General features: G+C 40.3%; 1 protein-coding gene across 1 annotated transcript in view; it reads left to right on the top strand.

Annotated features, from left to right (window-relative positions):
• Positions 1–6,528: 6,528 nt before the first annotated feature.
• LHFPL1 (LHFPL tetraspan subfamily member 1) overlaps positions 6,529–27,106 on the top strand; it is a 37,496-nt gene continuing 16,918 nt past the window's right edge. The window contains exons 1-2 of the mRNA XM_032837078.1: positions 6,529–6,925; positions 15,495–15,593. Of these exons, the coding sequence (XP_032692969.1) occupies positions 6,544–6,925; positions 15,495–15,593 (481 nt within the window). The 5' untranslated portion in view covers positions 6,529–6,543. The remainder of the gene's footprint in view (positions 6,926–15,494; positions 15,594–27,106) is intronic.

Here is a 27,106-nt window from a genome sequence, read left to right as displayed (position 1 = left end):
AGGTGTTCATATGAAATTTAGGGAAATCATTCCAATTCCCACCCTTTCAACCTCCAACTCTAGAGAAAGGGAATAGCCCAGGACCTGACATGGAGGATCTTTGTAAGGTTCTCTCTCTGCATGGCCAAATTGATTATTCAGTAATAGCCTTCTAGGTTTTCAGTGATCGTTGGTTTTCTGTCTCCATGTATTCTCTAATTTCCTGCCTTCAACTGCCTTACCTGTTTGTGAACATCTCAGATGCAAATAAATAAATAAACCAAATAGCTAGTTTTGCTAATCTTTTTATTTCCAGAATAAAAGAGGAGAGAAGAAGAGAGAAGGCTAGAAAGAGATCAGCAAGCATGACAGCTGAGGAATTTGAAAGACAAGGCTTAGGTCAAAAGGGAGACATTAAAAGCAGAGTAGAATAGTAGTGCCAGGGACTGGTGGGAGTGGGGAATAGGGACTTGTTGCTCCATGTGTGTAAAGTTTCAGATGTTAGATGAGTAAATTCTAGAGATCTTCCATATATCTTTGTGCCTAAAGTTAACAGTACAGTGTTGTGCACTTTGAGATAAATGAAGAGGATAGATCTCACCTTATATTCTTTATGAAGACACACACACAAACCAATACAAGGAATTTTTGAAGGTTATGAATATGTTTTATTAACTTGATTGTGGTGATGGTGTTACAAATATTAACATATATCCAAATTCATTGAGATGTATGTGCTAAATGTGTGCATTTTTTTGATATATCAATTACACAAATGGGAAATAAAGCCCTTGTAGTAACTGCATCATGTGATGCTTTCAGGCATAGGAGGACTTGGAGTCACTCCCATTGCAGAGATATACAGAGGAGGAATAATTCCTGAAGGACTCAGGTGGCAGGAAATAAGGAGATAAATACTTGGGGCTGTGTCTGAAGTAGAAAGATCTAGAATGTTCAGGTTCAGGGTGCTTATATATCCAACTCGATACAAAGAATTATGTTGGGCAAAGACATGTCTCTAGAGTGTAGCCCTATTTACCACTAGAAGAATATGCCTGTGTATCTTGCTCATTTCGTACAAAAGTCTCAACACTGCATATGATGTATTTGTAACAGGGTTGGCAGGTAAGCAATGCACACCATCTGGGGGGCATGAGGAGAAACGCCTGTTCATATTCCTTTGCCAACACCAGTGCCAACAAAGCCACTCCTCACAGACCAGTCTGAAACCAATAGTCTTGCAACCATGTTTTCCTTAGCAGCTGCAAGTCTGAAACGCCCTTTCTGACCACTTCATATTCTGGTCATTAACTCACTGGGTGCTTTGCCTGGACCCTGTTACCTTTGGTAAGGTAGTGCTTTCCTTAACTCAAAAGTTGTATGACAAGCTCAAAATAGGGACAAAAGTATTTGAGTCTTTGTCTGTGAGGACTGGGGAGAAAATGAGATAAAGGAAGGACTTGGTTTCTTTTCCTCCACCCAGAAAATAATAACAGTTTTTTCAGTTTCATTTGATAGTAAGTGCCTATGTATGAGTACATACACATGAGAGTGAAAAGGTGAAAACAAATAATTAAAGACATGACAATGAGACACCACAGAGAGGTAGAATGCTCATTTTAGGGGGAAGAGAGTTAAAGGTAAGCTCCCAGAAATCTGAGTTGATTAAGGGCTCTCATCTGGAAGGCCAGCCAAGCTCTTCTCCATTCTCTCTGAGGATGCAACCAAAGAAATTAACCTTATGTTACAGCACAGAAGGTTTCAAATGAGACAAAATGAATGATTTATTAACAGTGAGAGTTGTTAACATACTGAGAAAAATCAGAGTTCCCTTCTCTGCAGTTCTTTAAAGGCAATATAGATAACCATTTGACATGTATGGCTTAGGTGGTTTTCCTGCCTCAAAAGGTTGAAGTGATTCCTACCCATGAGTCTGCATTAGAATGATGATCATCTCTCTAAAGATTAGTGAGCATTAGCCTTCAGTATGGACAGTAAATACAGAACGCACTTCATGCTTCCACCCTGGTTGTCACAAATTTCTGGCCACACTCACTGCATTTTATACAACTACTCTCAGAAACAGGCACATGACCCATTTAGGAGATGAAGAAACGAAGAGATGAGGGACCAAGTGACATCTAAAGAGAGAGGGTCAATAAGAATCCTATCAATGTCTTGTTACTGGACAAATTAGCAGGAGAACCAGTTCTTGTTTTCTGAACTCCAGTGTAGCTGTGTGGTTAGAATTCCAGGACAGGGAAACACAGCCATTGCATACATGACATATACAGGAAGAATAAAGATAGAATGAAGTATAGCACTGTGCATGATTTTTATTTATGTGAGTGCAAAGAGACTTGGCTAGTTCCTGGGATTGAACTTGGATTGCTTTGGAAGAGTGTCATGGGTGGACATCCACTGCAAGCCACACAGGAACTAAAAGTGTTTTCCTGAATGCACCTCCTTGTCTGGCACATGTGAACACGTAGCAGTGTGCTTGCATAGACTCCACATGGCCCAATGCCTCCCTGAACAGCCACAGGTGAAGCTGGGTTGGGGTTTATTCTATGCTCAGAAAACATTGAGCAATTGGATCTCTGTGTTCTCTTCCTTGACTGCATGAGGTAACATCTATGATTCAGAGAGGTTTACATTCAGAATACATAGGCTTCATCTCTCCATTGTTTAATTCCATGGTCACTTTTAACTTCATATTGTTTGAGTGCTGGGAAGAGAACATTAGAGAATTATCTGTGGCAGTGATTCTCAGCTTGTTGTCCATGGACAGTGCTGGCTCACCACACCTTTAGTCCTAAAGAGGGTGACTAACTTTCCTAGTTTTGTCACTGTAAGTCCCACATCCCAGGAAATCCCTCAGTTCCAGGAGAACTGGCATGATTGGTTGTCCTAGTCCTCAGTGAAATAAGGACAATGGGTCTTTCCTGAAATTAAAAGTATTTAAATTCTGAAAGCTGATGAGTTTCTCTAAAGCTTAGCATATGTAATTTAAACTGGATTTTGTGATTCTGCCTTCCTACAACTTGGCTTCAAAATTCCATTTTAAAAATAAAATTATAGTGACAGTGGTTGGTAGTATTGTAGTTTTTTTTAAACATCCTTATTTGTTACAGATTATGATAATTTTTTTTAAACAATTTAAAAAATAATAAAAGATTTTTTTTATTGGAGCATCCGGATGGCTCAGTTGGTTAAGCATCTAACTTCTGGTTTCAGCTCAGGTCATGATCTCCATGACGTGGGATCAAGCTCTGCATCCAGCTCCACACTCAGTGTGTAGTCTCCTTGAGGTTCTCTCTCTCTCCCTTTTCTTCTGTGTTAGAATGATGACCATTATCTCTGAAGAGATATGGTCACCCTCTCCTCGCCATGCCTGCACACTGTCCTCTCTCTCAAAATAAAGATTTTATTTATTTACTTATTTGTGAGAGAAAGAACCTGCCTGTGCGCATGTGCACACATGAGTGGGGGAAGGGCGGGGGTGGGAAGAGAGAGAGAACCTCCAGCAGACTCTGCACTGAGCATGGAGCTGGGTACAGGGCTTGATCTCACAATCCTGAGATCATGACCTGAGCCAAAATCAAGAGTCAGACACTTAGGCGGCCGAGCCATCCTGGTGCCCCCAGATGATGATAATCTAATGTCAGACCCCCACCTTTTATTTCTAGTGTAGCCTAGGTACCACTCGATGATACAGTTTCTTTCTCCACCTTAAATTATCTGCCCTTCTACTGGTTGTCATACCGAGACTTTTGATCTCAAAGTGATGACGTTTATGGGCAACATATGGGGTTGGTTCTGACTAGAGTTGCTGAGCTTGAAACAGCTAATGCTCTCATTCTACTGGTTTACACACTGCTTAGAGAAAGCAGCCTTCCTCCTACCTTCCCAGTTTGCATTTCTAATTCTTTCCCCATTCTTAAACATTTTTTTCAAGTTCTGGCTGGGAAACCACAGAGACTTTTAACTGTAATAATACTGTTAATTATTACAATATTACAATAATATAACATTGTAATATTATTATACAATAATATTACATTGTAATAATATTACATTGTAGTATTACAATATTACTAGTAATTATTACAAATACTAGTAATTATTACAATAGTATTAACTAGTAATACTATTGGGGTGATAAAGGAGAACATGGGGGAAAGGTGGTGGGTGAATGAGAAGTGGGAAGTAATGGCTGTTCCAGTAAATTACTGTGCAACCTTGGGCAAGTCACTTAGCTTTCTGACCCTCACTGTTGCTCATTTGTAAATTGGAGGTGACTTTTTAATTTATTTTATTTTTTACCAAACAGAGAAGGTTGTTGTGCAGAGTTCATGAAATAATGACCTTTGGAAGGGAATATGATGATGCAGCCCTAAGCGTTTGTCGGCTGGTTTCCTCTCATCCTCCTGCCTGGGCTTCTTCACTGGGAAGTGAGACCATAACAGAGGGCCGCTTGCATTTCTCATAATATTACAAACTCTAAAATAAAAAGCATAAGCATTATCTCATTGTGGCCAAGTGTACCTGTTTTCTAACAGCAATTACTTAAAACTAGTTCCACTTCTCCCATTGGCTTTCAATCCCTCATCACATCTTCTTCTCACCCTGCCCGCCTTGGGTACAAAACCTCATTCCCAGGGGCCCAGCTCAGGGCACTTTCTTCCCAGGCCCTGGCATTCCAAAGTAAGCACCTGCAATTTATGATCCCTTCTCTCTTCCTGCACAAAACACATAGCACACAATACATATGTTTCAGGAGGGGAATTGTGGTAGACTGAAAACAGAGCATTATGCTAAGAATCAAATAACTGGGCTCCAGTCTGGCCAGTGTACCTCACTAGCCCTTTACCCTTGGGTAAATCACTTCCTCTTTGGATTCCAGTCTGCAAAGTGTTGGGGGAGGGGTGTTAGTACTATGTAGTAGGTAAGTACTCACCCAGGAATCTGCAGATCGGATTTCTTATTCTGGTTTTGCTGCTTGCTGACTTATTCTATGACTTGGGGGAAATGATTTCCCCCTTTACTGGGCCATGTGCCCCATATGTAAAACAAGAAGGTTGAATTAGGTGATTCATTACAGTCCTTGCCAGCCTGGAAACTGGCTGCTTCTATGAAATGGGTTTCATTAGACAAACATGAGTTGGAGTGTCTACTCTGTGCCAGGTGTTGTTTAATGGTGTTTGTGAAAATGTCCACAGCTGGGTATAGTCCCCAAGACCCTGAGTATAACTGCTGCTTGTTCCTGACAACGTCCTAAACTGGCAGTATGGTAGCCCCATACACCTAGTGCCTGTATTCCCCTTACCTTGTGTCCCCACTGCTGAACCTTTCTCCCACCACCTGTAGCTTTAAGCAACAGTGATGAATCATGGAGAAGTTTCTGAAATATACTCCACCATCTGCCTGCTGGAGACATTCACGGTGCTGTCATCAAGCTACAGTGTGGTCTCTGCCCTAATTGAGGCCAGAAAGCAATGGCAGATTAATGTAGTTGGGAGGGAAGTGGTTGATTTTCAACAGAGGGGTCTGTGAAAGCCATTTGTGAGCTGGGCTGAGATTAGATCTGAAAAAACTCAGCATCTTGAATCTGAGATTACTTGTTCCAGAAGGCACCTTGAAAGGTCCTTACAGTTACATATGTATGTTCCTACTGCCAGGCAGGGGGTACTTGATCCATTTCAGAGAGAGGAGAAGCTTTCCTGACTATACTGAGTAAAGGATGAGGCAGGTTTTCTTAGTAGCCCATCTAGAGTTAAACAACCCTCACTGCTTGGAAAGTTGCATCCCATATTGTTTTTGGGGAAAAAGTGACTGAACAGTGCTCACTCAGTGACAACCATGGGGTGTGAGACAGACACCCTTTGTTTTATTCTAAACATTACAACCCTGTGTACAGTTCATACTGATGCACTACTGGATATCCTACATAGGTCCCATGGACACATCCTGTAACTCCATAGTGAGCTCTCCTTCCCTCTTCTGTCTTGTAGGAGGGGCCGACCCGTAAGTTGTCTTCCTTCTTCTTCCTTCCTTCTTCCTTTATTCTCTGAAAACAACTTGGTTTCTGACCCCTTTGAGATATCATCTTCTTCCAGGTTCCCAGGACAGCAAGGCCATTCCACTGGAAGCTGATGATTCTCTGGGCTGCCTTGGTTTCATTCCAGTTTCAGCTCCTACAACTCATTTCATGCTAGATAGATGTCAAGAGTTAGTTGAAAGCTGACTAATTAGGCTGCATTTGAGTTGGCCGAAGAGTCACTAATTCACTTCTATGGTTCTTCTATCTAGAGACCCTAGAACTCTGAATCAGGTGGGAGGAAGGGAAGATGGGAAAAGTACTGGAAAGCAGAATCCCAGAAGGACCTATATGGGCCTTGAAAGAATGATCTTATCCAAAGGCAAAGACCAAGTTGTCCATAAACAAGCCCTAGGACTGGTTAGCCAGATGAAAAATAGGCCAATGGAGCCTACATGCTAACTTTCTGCATTTGGTGCTATGACCCAACTCATCTCCCCATCCCTGCAGAGAAACCTGGGACCATGAGGAGCAGCCTGACACTGGTGGGGACCCTCTGGGCCTTCCTGTCCCTTGTTACTGCTGTGGCCAGTTCTACCAGTTACTTCCTGCCTTACTGGCTCTTTGGATCCCAGCTGGGGAAGCCAGTGTCATTCAGCACATTCCGGAGGTGCAACTACCCTGTGCGGGGAGAGGGGCACAGTCTGATCATGGTGGAAGAGTGTGGGCGCTATGCCAGCTTCAGTGCCATCCCAAGCCTAGCCTGGCAGATGTGCACAGTGGTGACAGGTGCCGGCTGTGCTCTGCTGCTCCTCGTGGCACTGGCTGCTGTCCTGGGCTGCTGCATGGAGGAGCTCATCTCCAGAATGATGGGACGTTGCATGGGAGCAGCACAGTTCGTGGGAGGTAAGACTGTTGTGGGGGTTGGGTAGGTTGTGGAGCTTTGCAGTGGGCGTAGGGGTGGGAAGTGTTTCTTTATGGAGAAATCCACTCTCAGCGCCTCCCCTTTTACCCAACCCAAAGGCTATGAATGGGAACTCCTTTGAAACACCCAGCCTAGGACTCCCTAAACTGCCATCTACACCAAGATTTTATTCGTAGCAAAATTGACTGGCAGCAAAGTTGATATCTGGTTTGTTAGCCCTCCATTTCATCACCTTCTTCTGCCTGAATAGTGCCCATTTAATGATATTATCCAGGTCCACTTTCCAGGGATAACAATGTGTACTCTAAATATGCTTGGTTTCTAAAAGCCTTGACCTCTGGTAGTTATCTCAGAGGACAGTGATCTGATAAACATGTAGACACAAGTGCTAATTACTAACAAGTTTGATGTATGATCCGCACCAAAGAAATACAGCTCTAAAAGTGAAATGCTAGGTACCAGACAGACTGTAGTGACTGCTTATTTGGCCTATATCTATCTATGGCTAGCCCTGTCTGGTAGCCATTAGCAGTCTATCACCCTGAGCCCTTTTCTGATTTGAGAGTGGCAACTTAGCTTCATTTGAATTTCTAAGAGTTGCCAGCAGAGAGTGAGGAGGGACTAACTGGTAGAAATCAGAAGGCCAGTAGCAACAGCTTCCATCAGACTCCAACAATTAACAGTGGCTTCTGTTCCCAGCTTGCTTGGGCTTGACTGAGACATTTATGAAACCCTTGCCATTCTCCACATGATACATTTTAGTTTGTCCCACTTCCTAGGTCGGGAAAATCAAAGGAAATTCTTGAGGAGATATATGGGTAGGTCATGGAGCTTTAGACACTCATAGACTGAGTGAGGAGGTACTTTGGCTGAGTGATAGGTGTCATACAGAGGAAATAAAAACATCAGCACCCTTTTCATCTCATATGTTTCCCCTTATAGAATGATTCCCCATTGACTCATGCTCATAGGAACATGGCCACAGTATTTACACTTAGAGGAGGGATTTTAAAGTTCAAGAATAAAACGCCATTTGACAGTAGTCTGGAAGGAGTCAAAACCCAAAGCATGGTAGTGCAAGGTTTATCCCTGGATATGTGAATGATATTGGGCAGGTTGCTAAATTCTAACAGTTTCCCCATCTGTAACACCAGCCAAATAAGTGTCATTCCTACCACCTTTTTAGAAACTGGTGCCTGTCACGTTTATATCAGATGTGAGGGAATGGTGAAGACTGCTTGGATGTATGATATTTTCTAGGAGCCCCTTGGCACATGATCATAACCCGAGGGTCTTCAAAGACCTTGGATCTGACCTCTTAGAGATACACTCTGCCAGTGTCCGGAAGCTAAACCTGAACAGCATGTTTAGCACCATGGATAAAAGACACAAGAGAAGGAACTGTGGGGGTTAAGTTTAAGCTTGTTGTTCAGCTGAGGGGGATTGATTTTTGTTGCTCCAGGCCTGGCAGCTTCTCGGCAGCTAGTGCATTAACTGAAATACATTAGTGGGTGGATCCAATTTGTTTTAGGTCTGGTTTATCTCTGCCAGACCCCAAACCACTGAAGAGATGGAGTATCCATTAAGAACAACCTCCTCCCCCTCCTGACGCTTGTTCCCCAGTTTGGCAGCTGCCCACAGAGATGAACGGTGGGAAGTGAGAGAGACAGGAAGAAATAAAGAGCTGCTGGCCTGAGTCAGACTTAGCAAGGTGACCTGATGGGGCCCTTGGGTCCCATTTGCTCCACCTGCAGCTGATCCAGCTGGCCAAGCCTAGGGTCCAGAGAGCCTTCCACTGGGACCTTCATGCCCTGCTCCAACCGGTGAAGGAAACATCTGGCCAGGAGATTATTTCAACCCTGGGGATGCTGAGGTTTCCAACCAGCTGGCCCCTAGTCCCTGAGAACAAGGTCATTATTCACATTCCCCTGTGTATACATATGCAAGCTGCTTGTGAATTGTTCTCTATCTTCGGTAAGAGCTAAACAAAGAAGAAATAGTTGAGAAGTAAATATAAGGAACTTCTTGGCAGGAAAAAGTGTAAGATCTTGGATTGAGTTACTTGAGGGAGGCCAGGAAACTTTCTAGAGCATGGAATGTATCAGGATCACCTGGAGTGCTTAAAAAATGTGGACTCCCCATCTCTCCCATCCTCTTTCCCATTCTGATATACATAGGAACAGGTGGAAGTCTGGTGTTTTGAAAAATCTCCCCAGTGACTCTGATGTGTACGCTGTGTTCCCTTTCTTCAACTTAAGTGAGAACCATCACCCTGGACATTTTTTTTCCTTTAAGGAGATAGAATTCAACATACCCAGACAGGCACCAGTGTTTTTTTTCCATGCACAGTCCTAATGCTATATGCTTCAAGCTCAATGAAAATTGCCACTGGAGACAGATCACTGAGGACCTGAATCAAGGAAAGGGAACTATTTTTCTAAAAACCATTATCTTCTCTGGAAACCATGCATTTCCAGGACAATCCTTCAAAGTTTCACTGGCATCATTTCATTTATCCTTACCATGCTAAACAAGGATAAAAATGGCTTTCTGTTTGGGAAAATAGTATTTAAAGAATTAAGTAGCAAATATTTGTGTAGCAAATTGGAACAGAGCAGAGAATATGGGTCAGGGCTCCTGAATCTCAGCCCTGAGCTTTATTCACGGGTACTATTGATTTTTCCTTTCCCCCTTGAAGATGAAATGCTATCCCAATGTTTTTCAGAGTGGTCCATGAAACACCTGTGTAAGAATTACCTGGGTGCTTGTTAGTGCCATTCTAAGCCTACTGAATCAGAACTGATGCCTTCCACTTTGTATTTTACACAGCCTTTCAGACTGATTTATTTTTTAAAATATAGTATAAAATAGTTCAGAGGTATGTACCACTCAGCTTAAGAAATAGAATATTACCAATACAGTTATAGTCGCCTTCATATCCTGATCACAGTCCCTTGTTCCTACAGCAAAGGTAACTACTGTCTTTGATTTGTTATTTATCATTCTCCAGCATGATTCCGGTACACGCTAAAATTTGAGGGCCTCTGCTCAGTTTTATTCATAGTGTTGCTTTTTTCTAGAATTCCCTTTTCTTCCATCTCTGTCTGTAAAAATCTGCCTATTTCTCAAAGTTCATGTCAAATGCAGCCTCTGTGTGAAGACTTCCCTGATCTACTTCAAATATCTCTCACAGAAGAAAATTGTCTTGTAACTCCGAGAGAATATGGGGTCCAATGAATGGGAGAGTGATTGGGGAGCTCCCTGGGCAGGAAAAGCTGAGATTATAGCTGGAGGGCAGACTTAAAAATTTTCTACTGTGTTTGAGTTGAAGTGCTCTAAGAGCAACAAATTGAGCAAATTAATAACAAATTAACCCATACTAGACTTCTGCTCAAGTAGTAAATTCAGACTACCTAATAACCATATTTAGACAGATATTTGGTGGAGAGTATAACAAAATGATTGCACACTCAATATTTGTACTAATGAATGGCTGCGGAGGGGGAGTGAAGGGGGTCGATAGCACCCAGGGAGAGGGCTTTCTCTGCCCAGAGACAAAGATTTGCCATCTACCTAATGGTGAATGTGCAGTTAGGAGGAGTTTATACAACTGTTGGGATGTAGCGAAGTAGTAATTCTGGCATCAGGGGAAGGTTGGCATCTACCTAATGGAGAATGTGCAGTTAGGAGGAGTTTATCAGGGGAAGGTTGGCTGTAGCTGAGAAGTAGCTTCAAGGAGGGTTCCAAGTTCATCCAAGAAGGTGAGTCTGAAGGTTTGAGGCGAAACAGAGTAAAGTGTTTAACTCCAGTCCTCTGCTTGGTCAGAGAAGTGAATTCTAGCCATAGCAACCATGTTTGGGGAGGACATTTGGTACATTTTGCAATAGGGGATTCTTGTAGAAAAAAAACTTGAGGAAGGGAAGCAAGATGGCAGCCCAACTGGTCACTGTATAGTAGGGAAATAAGGATAATAACATACCCTTTCTAGAGGCAGATGAGAATAAGAAAGTACCTAGCTGAACAAGGGGACATACGTGGTTGGAGAGGTAATAAGTCCAGGAGTTAGCAACAGCACCTAGAGAAGTTGGAGTCAGGGCTACAGGTCATATGTGGCAGGGCTGGTATTTAAACTAGTTTTCTCTGCCATCAGAGCTGCTTGTTCTTCATATTTTTAGTGGTGTTTAAGTGTTGGTACCAGAACCAGATGCATCAGCATCACTAGGTGCTTTTGAAATGCATATTCCTAGGCTACAGTTACTGAATCAAATATCTATGGCTGAGGCCCAAGAATCAACATTTTTTAATAAGCCCCATTCTTCCAGAAGATAGCAAGGCCTGGCACTGGCAAATGACTTCTGCATTTCTATTTGAAGCTCATCTTCAGAATCCCAAATTGATGAGAACTTTTGGAAACAAACATAACTGAGGATAAATTACCTTGTGAGTTCATTTTTAAAATGTGTCTCCCAGGACACATCTTTCTCCAGCTATGAGCAAATGTGATGGAATCAGCTATCAGTTACAAGTCAAACGTCCCCATGAAGCGTGTGTACAACCTACTGCACTCATCTATCTAAAAGGCAGGAAGGAGGATAGGGAATGGGAAGAGTAGGAAGACTGGTTGGGTAGAGCTTGGGGCCACACGCACTGGGGCAGAACACATGCCTGGCCAAGATTTCTAGTCTCTGGCTTGATGCCTGCAAAAGATTGCAAGATAACAACTCCAGCCAGGAAGCTTTTGAATGGAGCCTTGTTGAGCATTTGACTTTTCAGCTGTATTTTTTATGAGGACAAAGAGGTGAGGAAGAAATTAGCATGGAGAAAATAGGTGGAAAGTGAGAGAGGAGTCATAGGGAGAGGCTGCTGTTTAATGAAAATAATTTTTTTGTCGAACACTTTCTATATGCTAAGCACTTTCTAAGTATTATTTCTTGAAACAGCCCTATAAGATGGAGTACTATATTCTCATTTTAAAGTCAAGATAAATGAGGCACAGAGAGATTAAGTGACTTGCCAAAAGTCACATATAGACCCTAGGTCACAGAGTTGGAATTTGAACTTAAATCTAGACTGACTACAGAACCCATTCTCTCTTTTTTTCCATCTTATTAAAATATAATTGACATACAACACCCTGTAAGTTTAAGGTGTACAATGGGATGATTGGATACACATATATATTGTGAAATGATGACCATAATAAGGTTAGATGACACATCCATCACCTCACATCATTATGGTTTTTTTTGTGTGTGTGGTGAGAACATTAAAGATCTATTCTTTTAATGACTTTCAAGTATAGAATACGATATTGTTCTCTGAAGTCATTGTGTTGTGTTGTCTCTCTGGATGGAACACCTATAAGATTCCTAGTGCTTGCTAGAGATATTGTTGTCAAAAAGTGGTCATTTCTGCATACCCATCTCCAGAACAGCAGAGCTTGTAAGGGTTGATGATCACTCTGATTAGTGGGAAAAACTGTTGTCAGTAACTGGCAATGTGACCATAGGTAAATCTCTTTCCCTCTCTGGTCTCAATATCCACATCTGTAATGGGGACAAATTGGAGTAGGTAAACTCCAGAGGCCTTTCTCTCTCTAAGATTCTATGTCTGTATCTGGTGTCTAGGATGATCTCCCATCCCTGCTATGAAGATACCTTCAGAAGGCTTCCCCCCTTGGGTAGCATGGGCAAAGGAAGCTGTCTGTCAGGTACACATAACATACTCTGAAAGAGATGCATTTATTGGACACCTATTACATACCAGGTGCCAAGTGTTCCTCCCTTCCAAGAACACACACGTTAGTAAGGGAAGCAGACCTCACTCAGTTGTGAAGCATATATATCTCAGGATATTTTAATCACAGGATTAAGCACAGGGTGCTGTGGGAACAAAAAGAAGGAATATGTAACTTAGACTGGAGGTGGGACCTTGGGGCTAGTGAGAAAGGCTTCCTGGAGGAGGTAATTGCTGACCTGAGCTCCTCAACATGGTAAGGTCTGAGGAACAAGAGAGGGCTGAGGAAAGTAGAAGGTTCCCCTTGTCATGTTGAGACAGACACTTGGCCAGCAGGAATACCTGCTTGAGAAATCAGAGTTCATGCCAGTCCCAGGGTTCTGAATGTGGAGGTTGGAAAGCAGAACTGCTGTTCTTTTATGAACTTATGTTCTTTTCTTCCTAGTTTGTGTGGAAAAGCTCACTTTTTAGTAACTCTTCCCTCAAAGGATATATATACTAGAAGCAGGAAAAGGCTTAGACTTCATTTCCAATTTTGTCCTTAACCCACTGTGCATACTCTGGGTTCCATATTCTGGCTCATACCTCCTCATCTCTCAGGATTTCAGTTTATCTGTGGTACAAACAAGCAAACAAAGGAAGCCCTAAACAAATAGGAGTGTTGTTCCATTGTCAATGGATAAATTCCAGAGCCTAGAAAAGTCTTTGAGTGACCAGTTTCATTTCCTTTAAGACTATGAGACAGATAAGAATGCCTTCTAATTTTAAGCATTCCACTGAAGGGAATTTCTAGCCTTAATTGGTCATTCTTTTAGTTTCTAAACCCTCTCTCACTGTCAGAAAGTTATCACTGTTATCCTATTTAAACCTTTCTTTAAAAAAAAAAAACATTTTTATTTATTTATTTGAGAGAACAAGGAAGAGAGCACAAGCAGGGGGAGGGGCAGAGGGAGAGAGAGAAGCAGGCTTCCTGTTGAGATGCAGGGCTCAATCCCAGGACCCTGGGAACATGACCTGAGCTAAAGGCAGACACTTAACTGACTGAGCCACACAGGCACCCCTAGATAAACCTTTCTTGCTATTTCTTAAGGCCCTCATCTTTTTCTCTGGACTCATGGAATAGTGAGAAAAGCTGGTTGCCATGTTGCAGACAAGCTTAGAATACTTTGTGATCTTCTTCCGAAAGGATTCATCTTAAGACAAAGTGGGCTTATTAGCTTCTTAGAGTGTATATGGAATCTTCCTCAGTGGGGAAAGAGAGGTGGAGGGGATGCCAGCAGTCTCTGGAATATTCTGCCTTTCACTGTCCAGCTAAGCCCTGGAGCTCTGAAACCTCTAAATATGCCGTTCATTCATCATTGATCAAGCACTTGCTCTGTGGAGGTTCTGTGTTATGTGCTAGTTTCTGCATTTATATTCGTGGCATATCACTTTCCCATAAACTTTGGTATAGCACCCGAGTATAGTGTTCTTGTTATTAGGCTCACTTTGTTGCTAGTAGGAGAGACTCACTTGAGTTCTTTCACTTAAAAGGAGTTTATTATAACACAAGGAAAGTGGAACTGGAAAGCCATTGGGAAGGACTGGATTTTCTGTAGCTCTTTCATGGGGAGTATGGAGTTTTTCATCACGGTGTATCTGCTTCATGCCACTGTATCCTCTTTCTCTAGCAATCAGTTCACTCAGCTTCCCCAGAATTGACATCTGTCCATAACTTTGAATTGAACTTGGCTTCAGCTTGACACAGACTTGATTCTACCTCTTGGTGTTTTTCCTCTAACTTCTATTCTATCTGCTAACTAGCTCAGCATCTCTGTTTCTTGATTAAAATTTCCAGAAAGAAGAATCTGGCCCAACTCTTCTCTTCATGCCAGGTTATGATATCAGCTTTCACTGGCCAGCCAATGAATTTTGTCATTTTTGTGTCCAGTGTCAATGCTTAGCCCAACCCACTGTCACCAAAGGCATGCGGCAGGGTTGGGGGGGGCGGGTTGTAGGTTATAAAAGGTAAACCTAGGCAGTAAGCAAGAGCTGGGGATGAGGCACTTGCCCTTGGAAGGCAGTGTCAGCAAGCAGAACCAGATGTACCTTTTGTTGGAAGAGTAAGGTTATCACCAAGATCCCACAGTTTCTCTCTAGTGACCAAATAACCTAAACAAAATGGACATGAAGACAAGGGGTGCAGTGAAAAACATTAGAATCCAAATAAAGGAGAAATGCTTAGCATAAAGCTGGAATGATTTCTCAGAATAAGAAAGTATTTCTGGAAGAGGGAGTGTGGTGCCTTCCTCACCAGGAGAAGCCTACCCAATGTGTATGCTTTCTCTAGATCTCAGTCTGGCAGCTGAGATAGAAGTGATTCCAAGTGAAAGAAACATGACCTACCTTCAACTAACAGGGACCTATTTGACTCTTAGAAAAAGCTGAATTTTAGGAAAGAGTAGCAGTCTCTACATTGTTATTCTTTGAAAATCAGACCAAGATAGAAGAGGAGTCGGACTGGGAAGGCCAACTTAGTCTTATAAGTTATTGTCAAAAACATTTGGGCTGTAAAAAGTACACTGGCCTGTCTCAATTCCCAACACTGCCCTTCCTTTATAAGTTGTTCCCTCTACTATCTACTTCAACTCACTGCTTATGGCGTGGCAAAGAAATTCTGTTGAGTTGGTAGTGTCATAGACATTTAGGGTTAAAGGGGAAAGGTAAACTCTGAACAGAAGAGGCAGAAGTTGAGCCAAGCTAATCCAGAGAGAAATTTTGGGTGACAGAAAATATGTTATATTTTTCTACCTATTTGTATGCTTTTCTTTCCAGGGCTGCTGATAAGCTCAGGCTGTGCATTATACCCCTTAGGATGGAATAGCCCAGAGATAATGCAAACATGTGGGAATGTCTCCAATCAATTTCGGTTAGGTAAGGTGGCCTGGGCAGGATGGTAGTGATGGTTCTTTTGGGAATCTAGTTTTCAAAGTGCTTTACTTCTTGGAGGGGACTCTGCTGGCTAGTGGTGTTTATCTGAGTCTCTGTCATTATGTTGGCTTGTGGGAAGTGGTGGCTTGGCCAGATTCATTTGGCCTCACTAACTCACAAAGGACTTAAACTCCTCTTTTTAAATTATGTCTCTCCACATTCTTTACGCACTTTTACCCAGAGTCCTGTGACCAGTTTGGGGAAAATCTATCTACAGGGGTATTTTAAATGCTTACAGACTGATGATTTGTCATTCTCTGAAAAACTCCTAGTTCCTATTATTGTTTCTTTCCCAGGCATTGTTATCCAACTATAAATCAATAGTATCTCTTCTCACTCTCTACCAAGGATGTAACAAGAGGTCATTTGGTTTACACCAAGCATTATGAAGTAAATTAAATATAGAGAATTGTTACTGGCATTGTTACATTGTTACTGGTATGTTAATGGCAAGAGCTGTCAAGTATTAGAATGGGCTACAGAAGTACCTCTGGACTCTTATGGTTGCCAGTCCTCACTGAGAATGGCTTAAGTTCACTAATGTGAACTGGGAATAGATTAGTCTCTAACTGAAAGTCTTCAAAATATTTTCCCAACCTACTGTGATGGAAGGGAGTAGAAGGGAGTAGAAGTAGAAATACAATTGATTATTCTCAATTGTAGGAGAGGATTTTGGAACAATGAGGCCAACTATTCCTTATAGCTTATGCTCCAATACTTCCCTTTCTCTCTGTTGCCTCAGACTTTTTTGAGTCTCACATGACCCATTTTTGGAGAAAGGGGTGTTCACTATACAAATATAACAAGAGGGAAGGGCTATATAGAAGATGTGACAAATGTGGACCCTGGAATGTCCAGTGTTGCTGGATCAAGCCATAGCTCTCTGGCACCTTCTGACATAGGTGAAGGAATCAGTAAATATTTGGGGGCAGGTTCTGAAGAAGAAGGAAGCAGACCACTGATCCAGCCAATCAGGATAGATAAAATTGAAGACTTAGCACATTTCTCCTACATGGTTTTTAGACACATAATTCTCCTTTTTAAAATAATAGCTTTATTGATACACAATTCATATACCATAAAACCTGCCCCTTTAAAGGCTACAATTAGTGGTTTTCAGTACATTCACAAAATTGTGCAATCATCACTACTATGTAATCCCAGAATATTCCAAAGGAAACCCAATACCCATAAGCAGTCACTCCCCATTCCCCCCCTACATCCCAGCAACCACTGCCAATATAGATTTGCCTATTCTAGAAATTTCATATAAATGGAATCAAATAATATGTGGTTTTTAGGTCTGCTTCTTTTACTTAGCATATTGTTTTCAATGTTCATCCATTTGTACCATGTATCAATACTTCTGCTTTTTATGGCTGAATAATATTCCATTGTATGGCTATAACACATTTTGTTTATCTGCTCACTAGTTGATGGATACTTGGGTTTTTCTACTTTCAGGCTATTATGAATAATACTGCTATGAATATTTGTGTACACATTCTTGGATGGACATATATTTTCATTTTTCTTGGGTGGATTTCTAGAAGCAGGATTGCTAGGTCAAGTGTGAATCTATGTTTAAGTCTTTTGAGGAACTGCCAGGCTGTCTTCCAATGTGACTGCATCATATTAAATTTCAACCAGCAATGTGCAAGGGTTCCAATTTCGCAACATCTTCACCAATACTTATTTTTCATTTTTTAAAATTATAGCCATCCCCATGGGTATGAAGTGGCCTCTCAATGTGATTTTAACTTGCATTTCTCTGATAACTGATGATGTTGAACTTCTTTTCATTTACTTATTGGACATATCCTTCCTATATCTTCCTTGGAGAAATATATGTTCAAATTCTTTGTCTTTTTTTTAACTGGGTTATTTGCCTTTTTTGTTATTGTTGTTGAGTTGAAAGAGTTCTTAATGTGTTCTGGATACTAGACTCTTTTCAGATATATGATTTGCAAGTAGTTTTTTTTTCCCATTCTGTGGGTCATATATTACTTTCTTAATTATATCCCTTGAAGTACTAAGTTATTTCATCTTGATGAAATCCAATTTTGCTTATTTTGCTTTTGTTTCTTGTGCTTTTGGTGTCATATCTAAGACTATATTGCCAAACCCAAGGTCATGAAGACTGTTTCGGCTATCTCTTGCTTTTCCATGTAAATTTTAGGTTCAACTTGTCAATTTCTGCACAAAAGCAAGCTAGGATTTTGATAGATTGTGTTGAATCTGTATATAAGTTTGGAAAGTATTGCTACTTTCACAATATTAAGTTTTCTAATCCAAGAACACAAGATGACATTCCACTGAGTTGGATCGACTTTAATTTCTTTCAATGATATTTTGTAGTTTTCAGTATATGAGTCTTACACTTTTTTTGTGAAATATCTTCCAAAGTATTGTTTTTTTAAGATTTATATATTTATGAGAGGGAGTGGAGGAGGGGCAGAGGGAGAGAATCTTCAAGTAGACTCTCCACTGATCATGGAGCCCAGTGTGGGTCTCAATCCCACAACCCATGAGATCATGACCTGAACCAAAATCAAGAGTCAAATGCTTAAATGACCGAGCCACCCAGGTCTCTGTATTGTTTTTTTATAGTATTATAAATGGAATTGTTTTCTTAATTTTATATTTTGATTGTTCATTGTTAGTGTATAGAAATACAAGTGATTTTTCTATATTGACCTTGTATCCTACAAGCTTGCTGAACTCCTTTATTAATACTAATGATACTTTGGAATAGATTAAGATTTTCCATATACAAGGTCATGTTATCTGAGAATAGAGAGTTTTACTTCTTCATTTTCAATCCAGGTATCTTTTATTTCTTTTCATTATCTCATCGCTCTGGCTAGAGCCTTCACAACAATGTTGACTAGAACTGGTGAGAGCAAACATCCTTATCTTATCCCTGATCTAAGGAGTAAAGATTCCAGTTTTTCACCATTAAGTATTGATGTTAATCATTTTTTTTAAATGTGTGGCTTTCATTAGGTTGAGAATGTTCCTTTTTATCTATTTCTAGTGTGTTAAGTGCATTCATCATGAAAGTGTGATGGGTTTTGTCAAATCCTTTTTCTTTACCTACTGAGATGATCACATGCATTTTATTGATTGCTCTTTATATGTTAAGCCAATCTTGCATTTCAGAGATAAATCATAGTTAGCCATGGTGTATAATCCACTTTATATGTTGCTTGGTTTGGTTTGTTAGCATTTTATTAAGGATTTTTGTATCTATATTAATTAGGAATATTGGCCTATAAATTTCTTTCTTATGTTTGTTGGATTTTGGTATGCAGGTAACATTGGTTATAGATGTTAGGTTATAGATGTTATAGAATGAGTTGTTATTTTGATTAATATAAAATGCCAAAGTAAAAAATTGCAGGCATGATTTGTGCATAGTCATTTGGCAGTTTTCTGTACTAGTCACCACCCCCCACAAAGGACTAGTTCACAAATGGGCAATTTTGTGTGCAACTATCTTTGTTTCAAGTTGATGGTCATCAATCACATTTGCCATAGGATCATTATTTTTCTCTTTTCACTCAATATTTTTTATTGTTTCTTTCTCCATTACATTCTCCTCCTTATTTACCTTTCTCCCTGCACCATGTCTTCCCAAGGGCTCTGGCTCCCCTCTCCTCAGTGCCCTGAATACTGTTGTTCTGTGAATCCTTAGGGATGAAGGGATTGCTGAATCCTGCTTGAGTCAAACTCTCCCAGTTCCTTTTTTGAACTATTCTTTCAAATTCTTCCAACTGCCTAAGTGTCTCTCATCCATGAGCCACATTTCCTGCCCATATTCTTCAATTACAGGCCTCCATATTAGCACTTTTCTGGTTAATGCTGAAAAGAAGAGACATCCTGTGACATCCTTGATCCTTTTCAGGTCAGCTGCCCAAAATACATGATAGTGCCAACCATATTAGCAGCTATTCCTTGTAATATAGAGGTGCCAGGAGCAGCAACAAAACATGTAGTAGAATTTAAAAAAAATATATTTTATGAAATGTTGTGAACAGCAATATGAAATATTTGATTACTCTGCTGGAGGGACCAAATGGAAAGTCCCATAGATGTTTGGAAATAGAGAAAGGGCCAGCTGAGTCCAAACTTTCAGCCATCCCTTCCAAGGCACCAGACTTGTGAGTAAAGCAGTCCTAGGCCCTCCATTCAAGCCATCCAAATATCACTGAATGACTCTAGTTAAAGCCAATTGCAGCGGAGCTAGCGCTCAGCTGAGTCCTAACTAAATTGTGACAAGTAGATTCATGAGATATGATAAAATGGATGTTGTTTTAAGCTACTATGTCCTGGAGTTAGTTTGTTGTACAATAATGGTTGTATAATAGACTAACCAAAAAAATGTCAAATCATATACATATAAATTTATTATTTTTAATCAAAAGTAATTTTTGTATGTGATAAAATAGCACATAAATGTATATGCAAAGTCAAAGTCTTTTTCCTAACCCTGACTCCCTTCTCCAAAGGGGCCATTAAGTTTTTTTGTATCTCTCCAGAATTTTTAATAAATATAAAAATATGAGCATATCTTTATTTTGTTCAATCAAGACCATATTATATATCTATCTAGCTATATAACTAACTATACCATTCTGAACCTTGCATTTTTCACTCACCAGTATCTCTTGGAGAGCTATTAATGTTTATAGATCTCCCTTCTACATTTTAGGCATGCCGTATTTTCCTATTGTAGGGATAGCACAAACTCTATGAAGGCAGAGATTTCTTTTTATTTTCTGTAAGATTAAGTAACTTGCCTAAGGACTCTCAGAAGATAAATTGGCACAGCTGGGATTCAAATTCTAGAAGTCTGATTCTAGCTAGCACCATCCAATAGCAGTTCCTTCAATGATGGAAATTTTTTGTGTCTTGCTATCCAATGTGTTAGCCTTTAGCCACATGTTGTTATTGAACAATTGAAATGTTAGATTGATGGGACTGAATGTATAATTTAATTTAATAAATATTTAATCATGTTAATTTAATTTATTAATTTAAATATAATAGCCACAGTGTGACTAGTGGCTACCATATTGGAAAGCACAGCCTGAAAATCTGGGTCCTTATCTGCTATGCTCCTCCACAGAGAAGAAAGAGCCTACTAAGGAGACTCAGAAAGAAAAGCCAGAAAAGAAAAATAAGAATGCAGGGTCACAACATCCAAGAGAAAGAGGGTACATTGAAAAAGAGGGTGTAACCAATTGTGTTTAATATTGATTCAAGTTGCTAGATGAGGATGGAGAAGTGACCATTGGAGTCAGCCAGACTTTAATGGTGTCCTAGAGGAGCAGTTTTGCAGTTATAGATACTGGAGTCATTGTGAGGTGAGGAAAATGAAAACAATTCTTTCAAAAAGTTTTGCTACAGGGGAAAGCTGTGAAACTGAGCAGTAGCTGGAGGAGAATATAGGATTAAGAGAGGCTTTTTCTGGGGTGCTTGGGTGGCTCAGTGGGTTAAAGCCTCTGCCTTCAGCTCAGGTCATGATCCCAGGGTCCTGGGATCGAGCCCCACATTGGGCTCTCTGCTCAGTGGGGAGCCTGCTTCCCCCCTCTCTGCCTGCCTCTCTGCCTACTTGTGATCTCTCTCTTTCTGTCAAATAAATAAATAAATTTTTTTTAAAAAAAGAGAGGCTTTTTCTAACTTGGCCAAATACTTGACTCATGATGATAATGATTCTGTAATGGAGAGAGATTTATGCAGAAAAGCAATGTCCTTGAGAATGTGACGGTACAATGAAAAGGAACCTTGAATGGAGACTTCATTTCAGCTGGCTTCCAAATACATATATTTTAGCTTCACAGTGATTTTCAAAATCCTCTTAGATCCACCAAACTACTAGGGAATTCCTTCATACCCAATGGCCTATCACCCAGATAAGCCCCACTGAAGATTTCAAGAAGCTAAATACTCCTAATGTGACATAGTTGTTTTCAAGCTAGCTTACAAAACTACTGTTATCAGTAGCACTTAATTCTAAGGTAAGGGCTATACCTTCTATCAATGGATCACATTTACAACATATTCTCATGAGTATTATCTAATCTGATTTTCAAAAGTGCATTGATAGCAGATGATAATATGCCCATTTTATAATGAGGAAACCTGGAAGTAGGAATAGGTAAGTGATTTGTGTAAGGTCGTAGATCAAGTGAAAGGCAGATCTGTGATAGGTGCTTATCTCCTAATTCACCATTCTGTGTGTGACTACAATGACTTCCCCCACCCCCCATTGGTGAGGGTATGTCTCCAGTTATTTGCAAATTCTCCTCAAGATACACTTTAGCGATGTGGCATATATACACAATGGAATACTATGCAGCCATCAAAAGAAATGAAATCTTGCCATTTGCGACGATGTGGATGGAACTAGAGGGTATCATGCTTAGCGAAATAAGTCAATCGGAGAAAGACAACTATCATATGATCTCCCTGATATGATGGAGAGGAGATGCAACATGGGGGGTTAAGGGGGTAGGAGAAGAGTAAATGAAACAAGATGGGATTGGGAGGGAGACAAACCATAAGTGACTCTTAATCTCACAAAACAAACTGAGGGTTGCTGGGGGGAGGGGGGTTGGGAGGGGGGGTTGGGGTTATGGACATTGGGGAGGGTATGTGCTATGGTGAGTGCTGTGAAGTGTGTAAACCTGACAATTCACAGACCTGTACCCCTGGGGATAAAAATATATGTTTATAAAAAATAAAATTAAAAAAAAAGATACACTTTAGCTCTATTGTTTTCAGAAACAAATGTCTGAAACATCATGGAAAGTACCGAGTTTTACATCTTGCTTCCTGCACTTCTACCCTCAGTCTAAGTCCCCTGTTGATCTTTTAGTATAACCAGGGTACAAATACAGAAGGTGGCAGCTAAACCTGATAGGATTCTGGAAGAGATTGTAAGTGGAATGGACATGTGTAGGAAATTTTAAAGTGCCTCTAGATTTGACTTGCATTAATAAAGACACCTACACTGTCTTGCTAAACTTGATCATAGGAGAAAGATATACAAAATTCTTGTTTCATATGTTCTAAGATTATATACAATCTTCCAGGGCCACTCTCTGGTTTTCTAGCATATCTACTCCTTATAGTACTACTTATCTTAGTCGCTCTTCTTGAAAGAAAGGGATTGGGTGGGGCAAGAAAGGAGAATAAAAGAACAGAGGGCGCTCTCCAGAAAAAAGCACAATTGTATAAGGAATCCCCATACTCTGGTGCCCCAAAAGTTTGACTATCACCAGCAAGATCCCAAGACCTTGCCTTTACTGCCTACCTGCTTGTACTCACAGACCTTTGTCCCACGTTTTCCTTAGGCTCTTCTTTCCAGCTTCTCTTAACTCAGGCAAAAGGAAAGTGAAACTGTGCCTCGAGCAATAGTGACTGCCCTAAAAAGATCTCCAGCCACCCCAACCATTCAGACCAGTTTTAAAATAGTCCCTGACTCCCATCTGCACAGATGGACCATGGCATGAACTCTAGAATGACAGATGACTACCTTTATTATAATGCTAAAATCTCCACCCAAGGTGGAGACTCAGCCTCATTTACATAACATGCAATAAATGTATAGGCATGGTTCCTTAAGGCACACTTGTGACCTTATGCCTGTCTCTACATACAATAACAAGGCTTCCCTATCTAAATATTCATCCTCACCCTAAATAAAAGGAACCCATCCACCCTTGTTTGGGGACTCATGGCTTGGAAAGCTACTCCCCGTAACCTCCTTATTTGCTGCAAATAAAGTTTACTTTGTGCAACAACTCAACCTAGTGCAGTTTCTGACTCACCAAAGAGCCAACGCAGGTTGGTTTGTTTACGTGACCACCTTCCTTCCACTGCCTCTCCTGTTTCTAGGCTGTTCTTTCCTGTCTTGCAGACTGCTGTCCCTATCCTCCCTCAGTGCCTGCTCTAACACACTGGAAACACACCTGGCTCTGACCCAGGAGTCATTAGTTGAGCCGTTAAAGAAATTGACTGCTTTTTTTCTTTTTTACCATTTAAAGAAGAAATCAACTTGTAAGAAACCGTAAGAGACCCTTGAATAGTCAAAATAGTCTTGAGAAAGAACAAACCTGAAAGTATCTTGTGTCCTGATTTCAAATTATAATATAAGTCTATAGTAGTCAAAACAGTATGGTATTGACATAAAAGCAGGCATGTGGAATAATGGAACAGACTAGAGAGCTCAGAAATAAACCCACACAAATATGTCAATTTATGACAAAGGAACTGAGGATATACAATGGGAAAAGGAAAGTCTTTTCAATAAATGGTGTTGGGAAAACTGAACAATCATATGCAAAAGAATGAGGCTGGACCACTATCTTACACCATACACAAAAATTTACTCAAAATGGATTAAAGACTTAAACATAAGGCCTGAAACCAAAAAACTCCTAGAAGAAAACATAGGAAGTATGGAAGTAGCTCCTTTACATAGGTCTTGCCAATCACTTTTGAATTTGACACAAAAAGCAAAGGCAACACAAGCAAAAATAAACAAGTGGGTCTGTGTAAAACTAAAAGCTTCTGCACAGCAAAGAAAACAATCAACAAAATGCAAAGGTAAACTACCAAATTGGAAAAAATATATGCAAATCATATATTTGATAAGGGATTCATCTCCAAAGTATATAAAGAACATATACAACTCAATAGCAAGCCCCCCCAAACAATCCAATTTAAAAAATGGGCAGAGGATCTAAAGAGGCTTTTTTTTTTCAAAGAAGACATACAGATGATCAACAAGTACATGAAAAGGTGCTCAATACCACCAATCACCAGGGAAATGCAAATCAAAATCACAATGAGACATCACCTCACACTTGTTAGAATGGATACTATCACAAAGACAACAAGTAACAAGTGTTGGTGAGGATGTGGCAAAAAGGGAACTCCTGTACTTTTGTTGATGGGAGTGCACTATGTAAAATACTGTGGAGGTTCCTCAAAAAATTAAAAACTATATGATTCAGGAATTTCATTTCTTGGTATTTATCTGAAGACAATGAAAACACTATCTCAAAAAGATATATTCACTTCCCTATTAATTGCAGCATGATTTATGGTAACCAAGATGCAGAAGCAAACTATGTATACATTAATGGATGAATGGATAAAGAAAATGTGGAATATGTATACAATGGAATATTACTCAAGCATAAAAAGGAAATCTTGATATTTTCAACAACATGGATGGACCTTGAGGGTATTCTGCTCTGTGAAATAAGTCAGATAAAGACAAATATTGTATGACCTATAAAGCTAACCAAACCAACCAACCAACGCACCAAAGTCATGGATGTAGAGAACTGATTGGTTATTACCAGAGACAGGGGGTGGATGAAATAGATGAAGAGGGTCAAAAGGCTCAAATTTCCAATTATCAAATTAGTAAGTCTTGGGGATATAATGTACAGCATGGTGACTATAATTAATAATAGTGTATTATATATTTGAAAGCTGCTGAGTAGATTTTAAAAGTTTTCATAAAAAATATTATAAATATGTATGGTTATGGATGTTAACTAGGCTTATTTTGATGATTATTTCACAATATATGCAAATATTGAATCATTATGTAGTATTCTTGAAATGAATATAATACTATATGTCAATTATATCTCAGTAAAAAATAAATAAGAAATTACAATCAAGTATATAAAACAGCGGAAAAACCCCAAACACTAATCAGGAACTTGCACTGAAACCTACAATAGGAGGGACCTTGCAGATTAATTACTGGGGCTATTTATAGTTAGTGAGACCAATAGGGGTAGGTGATTTTTTCAAGGCCCACAAGAAGGGACTTGGAACTAGCTTCCTGACTCTCAGGCATATTGTAGGTGCTGCTCAATGGCAATCCCATACCTGTTTGTTGAATAAATAATTCATCAGTAAGAAGGGGAAAGTCAGACAAAGGCTCTTAGCAACAGTCCTGTTAAGTGCAAACTTTCCCACACTTTAATTTGATTACGTAAATGAAAGATTTAAGCTGAGAAAGGTGTTTTTATGGTTGTTAATTAAACTCTGGCCACCAAATAGAGATTTCAACAACTTGATCCCACACAAATGAATCCTCAGTCCAACAGTAAATTAATGCATTTCACTCCACCTCCTAGTTGTCCTTCATCAAGCCTCTAATTGGCATCAAAACAGTGGGAACCAGGGTAGAAACCTAAGGGAAGATCGCCTAGTGTTAAGAGTGGGCTTTAGCATAGTTGCATCCTTAGCTCTGTGACCTTGGGCCAGTTTTTCAGCATGTGGGAGCTTATTGCTACCTTCTGGGGTTGCTGTAAGGATTAAATGAGATCACACATGCAAAACACCTAGTACAGTGTTTGGTATACAGTTACCTGTCAACAGTTGTTGTCCAGTTCCAGTATCATCATTGTCATTATAATAATACCAATTGTTGAAATGGAAATGTTCCCAGCACTTTTCAGTAGTTTTCAGAAAAAGGACCTATTACAGCAAGGAGCCATTATTTATTGCATGATGGCTTAAAAACATAGGTTAACAGTAGAAATCTGAGCCTTGCCACTTACTGGTTGTGCATCTTGGGGCATGCTACTTAACCTCACTGTGTCTCCCTTAATGGGAATTGAAAATGTAACCTGTGTTAGTAGGTAGTCAGCCCAGTTCTCAAGAGCCTCCTTAGTTAGGGAGGATGCCCCAGGTTTGGCTTCTGGGAAGGACAGAGAAACTCATTACATTTGACAAAGGCCTGCAATAGAGGCTACCCAAAGGCCTTGTGTGTGCTCCCTGTGTTTCCTCTCTCAGAGGCCCATTTCCTTTGCTCTCTCATCATTTCCTCTCATTCTTGCTAGTTCAAAGCCTTTTACGGTGACTCGGGGTTTGGACTTTATGGGTTCAGTTTCCAGGCATTTCCTGTTACCTTTCCTCTCTATCAGTTTCCTTCTTTGTGGACAGTGTGTTTTCTTGTGCTCACTAGAGCACAAGGAAGCAGCTTAATATATTCTCATGTCCACAGAGGGGCAGCAGAGTGTGGTAGAAACAGTTTTGGCTTGGGTATCAGGACAGCTGTGTTTTAATTTTCTGAAATTTGCTTGGGCATGTCACTTCCCCACCCTGAGATTTGGTTTCCCTGTTATAATAGAGAGAGCATTGAACTAGACTGATAAGCAACAGAGGCCCCAGATACCTACCTAGATCCCTGATGTTACTTACCTTTGTGGTGAGGTCTTTGACTAAATTTCATATTTATCTACTGTATTCTTAAAAAACCAGAAGGGCACGGGTGACTGGGTGGCTCAGTTGGTTAAATGTCTGCCTTTAGCGCAGGTCATGATCACAGGGTCCTGGGATTGAACCCGAAGTCATCGGACTCCCTGTTCAGCTGGAAGTCTGCTTTTCCCACTTCCTCTGCCCCTCCCTGTCCCACT

The sequence above is a fragment of the Lontra canadensis genome, unplaced genomic scaffold (assembly GCF_010015895.1).
Source record: "Lontra canadensis isolate GAN:19392208 unplaced genomic scaffold, GSC_riverotter_1.0 scaffold96, whole genome shotgun sequence".
In the NCBI taxonomy this organism is placed as follows: domain Eukaryota; kingdom Metazoa; phylum Chordata; class Mammalia; order Carnivora; family Mustelidae; genus Lontra; species Lontra canadensis.
This window is presented reverse-complemented; position numbering and strand designations above follow the sequence as displayed.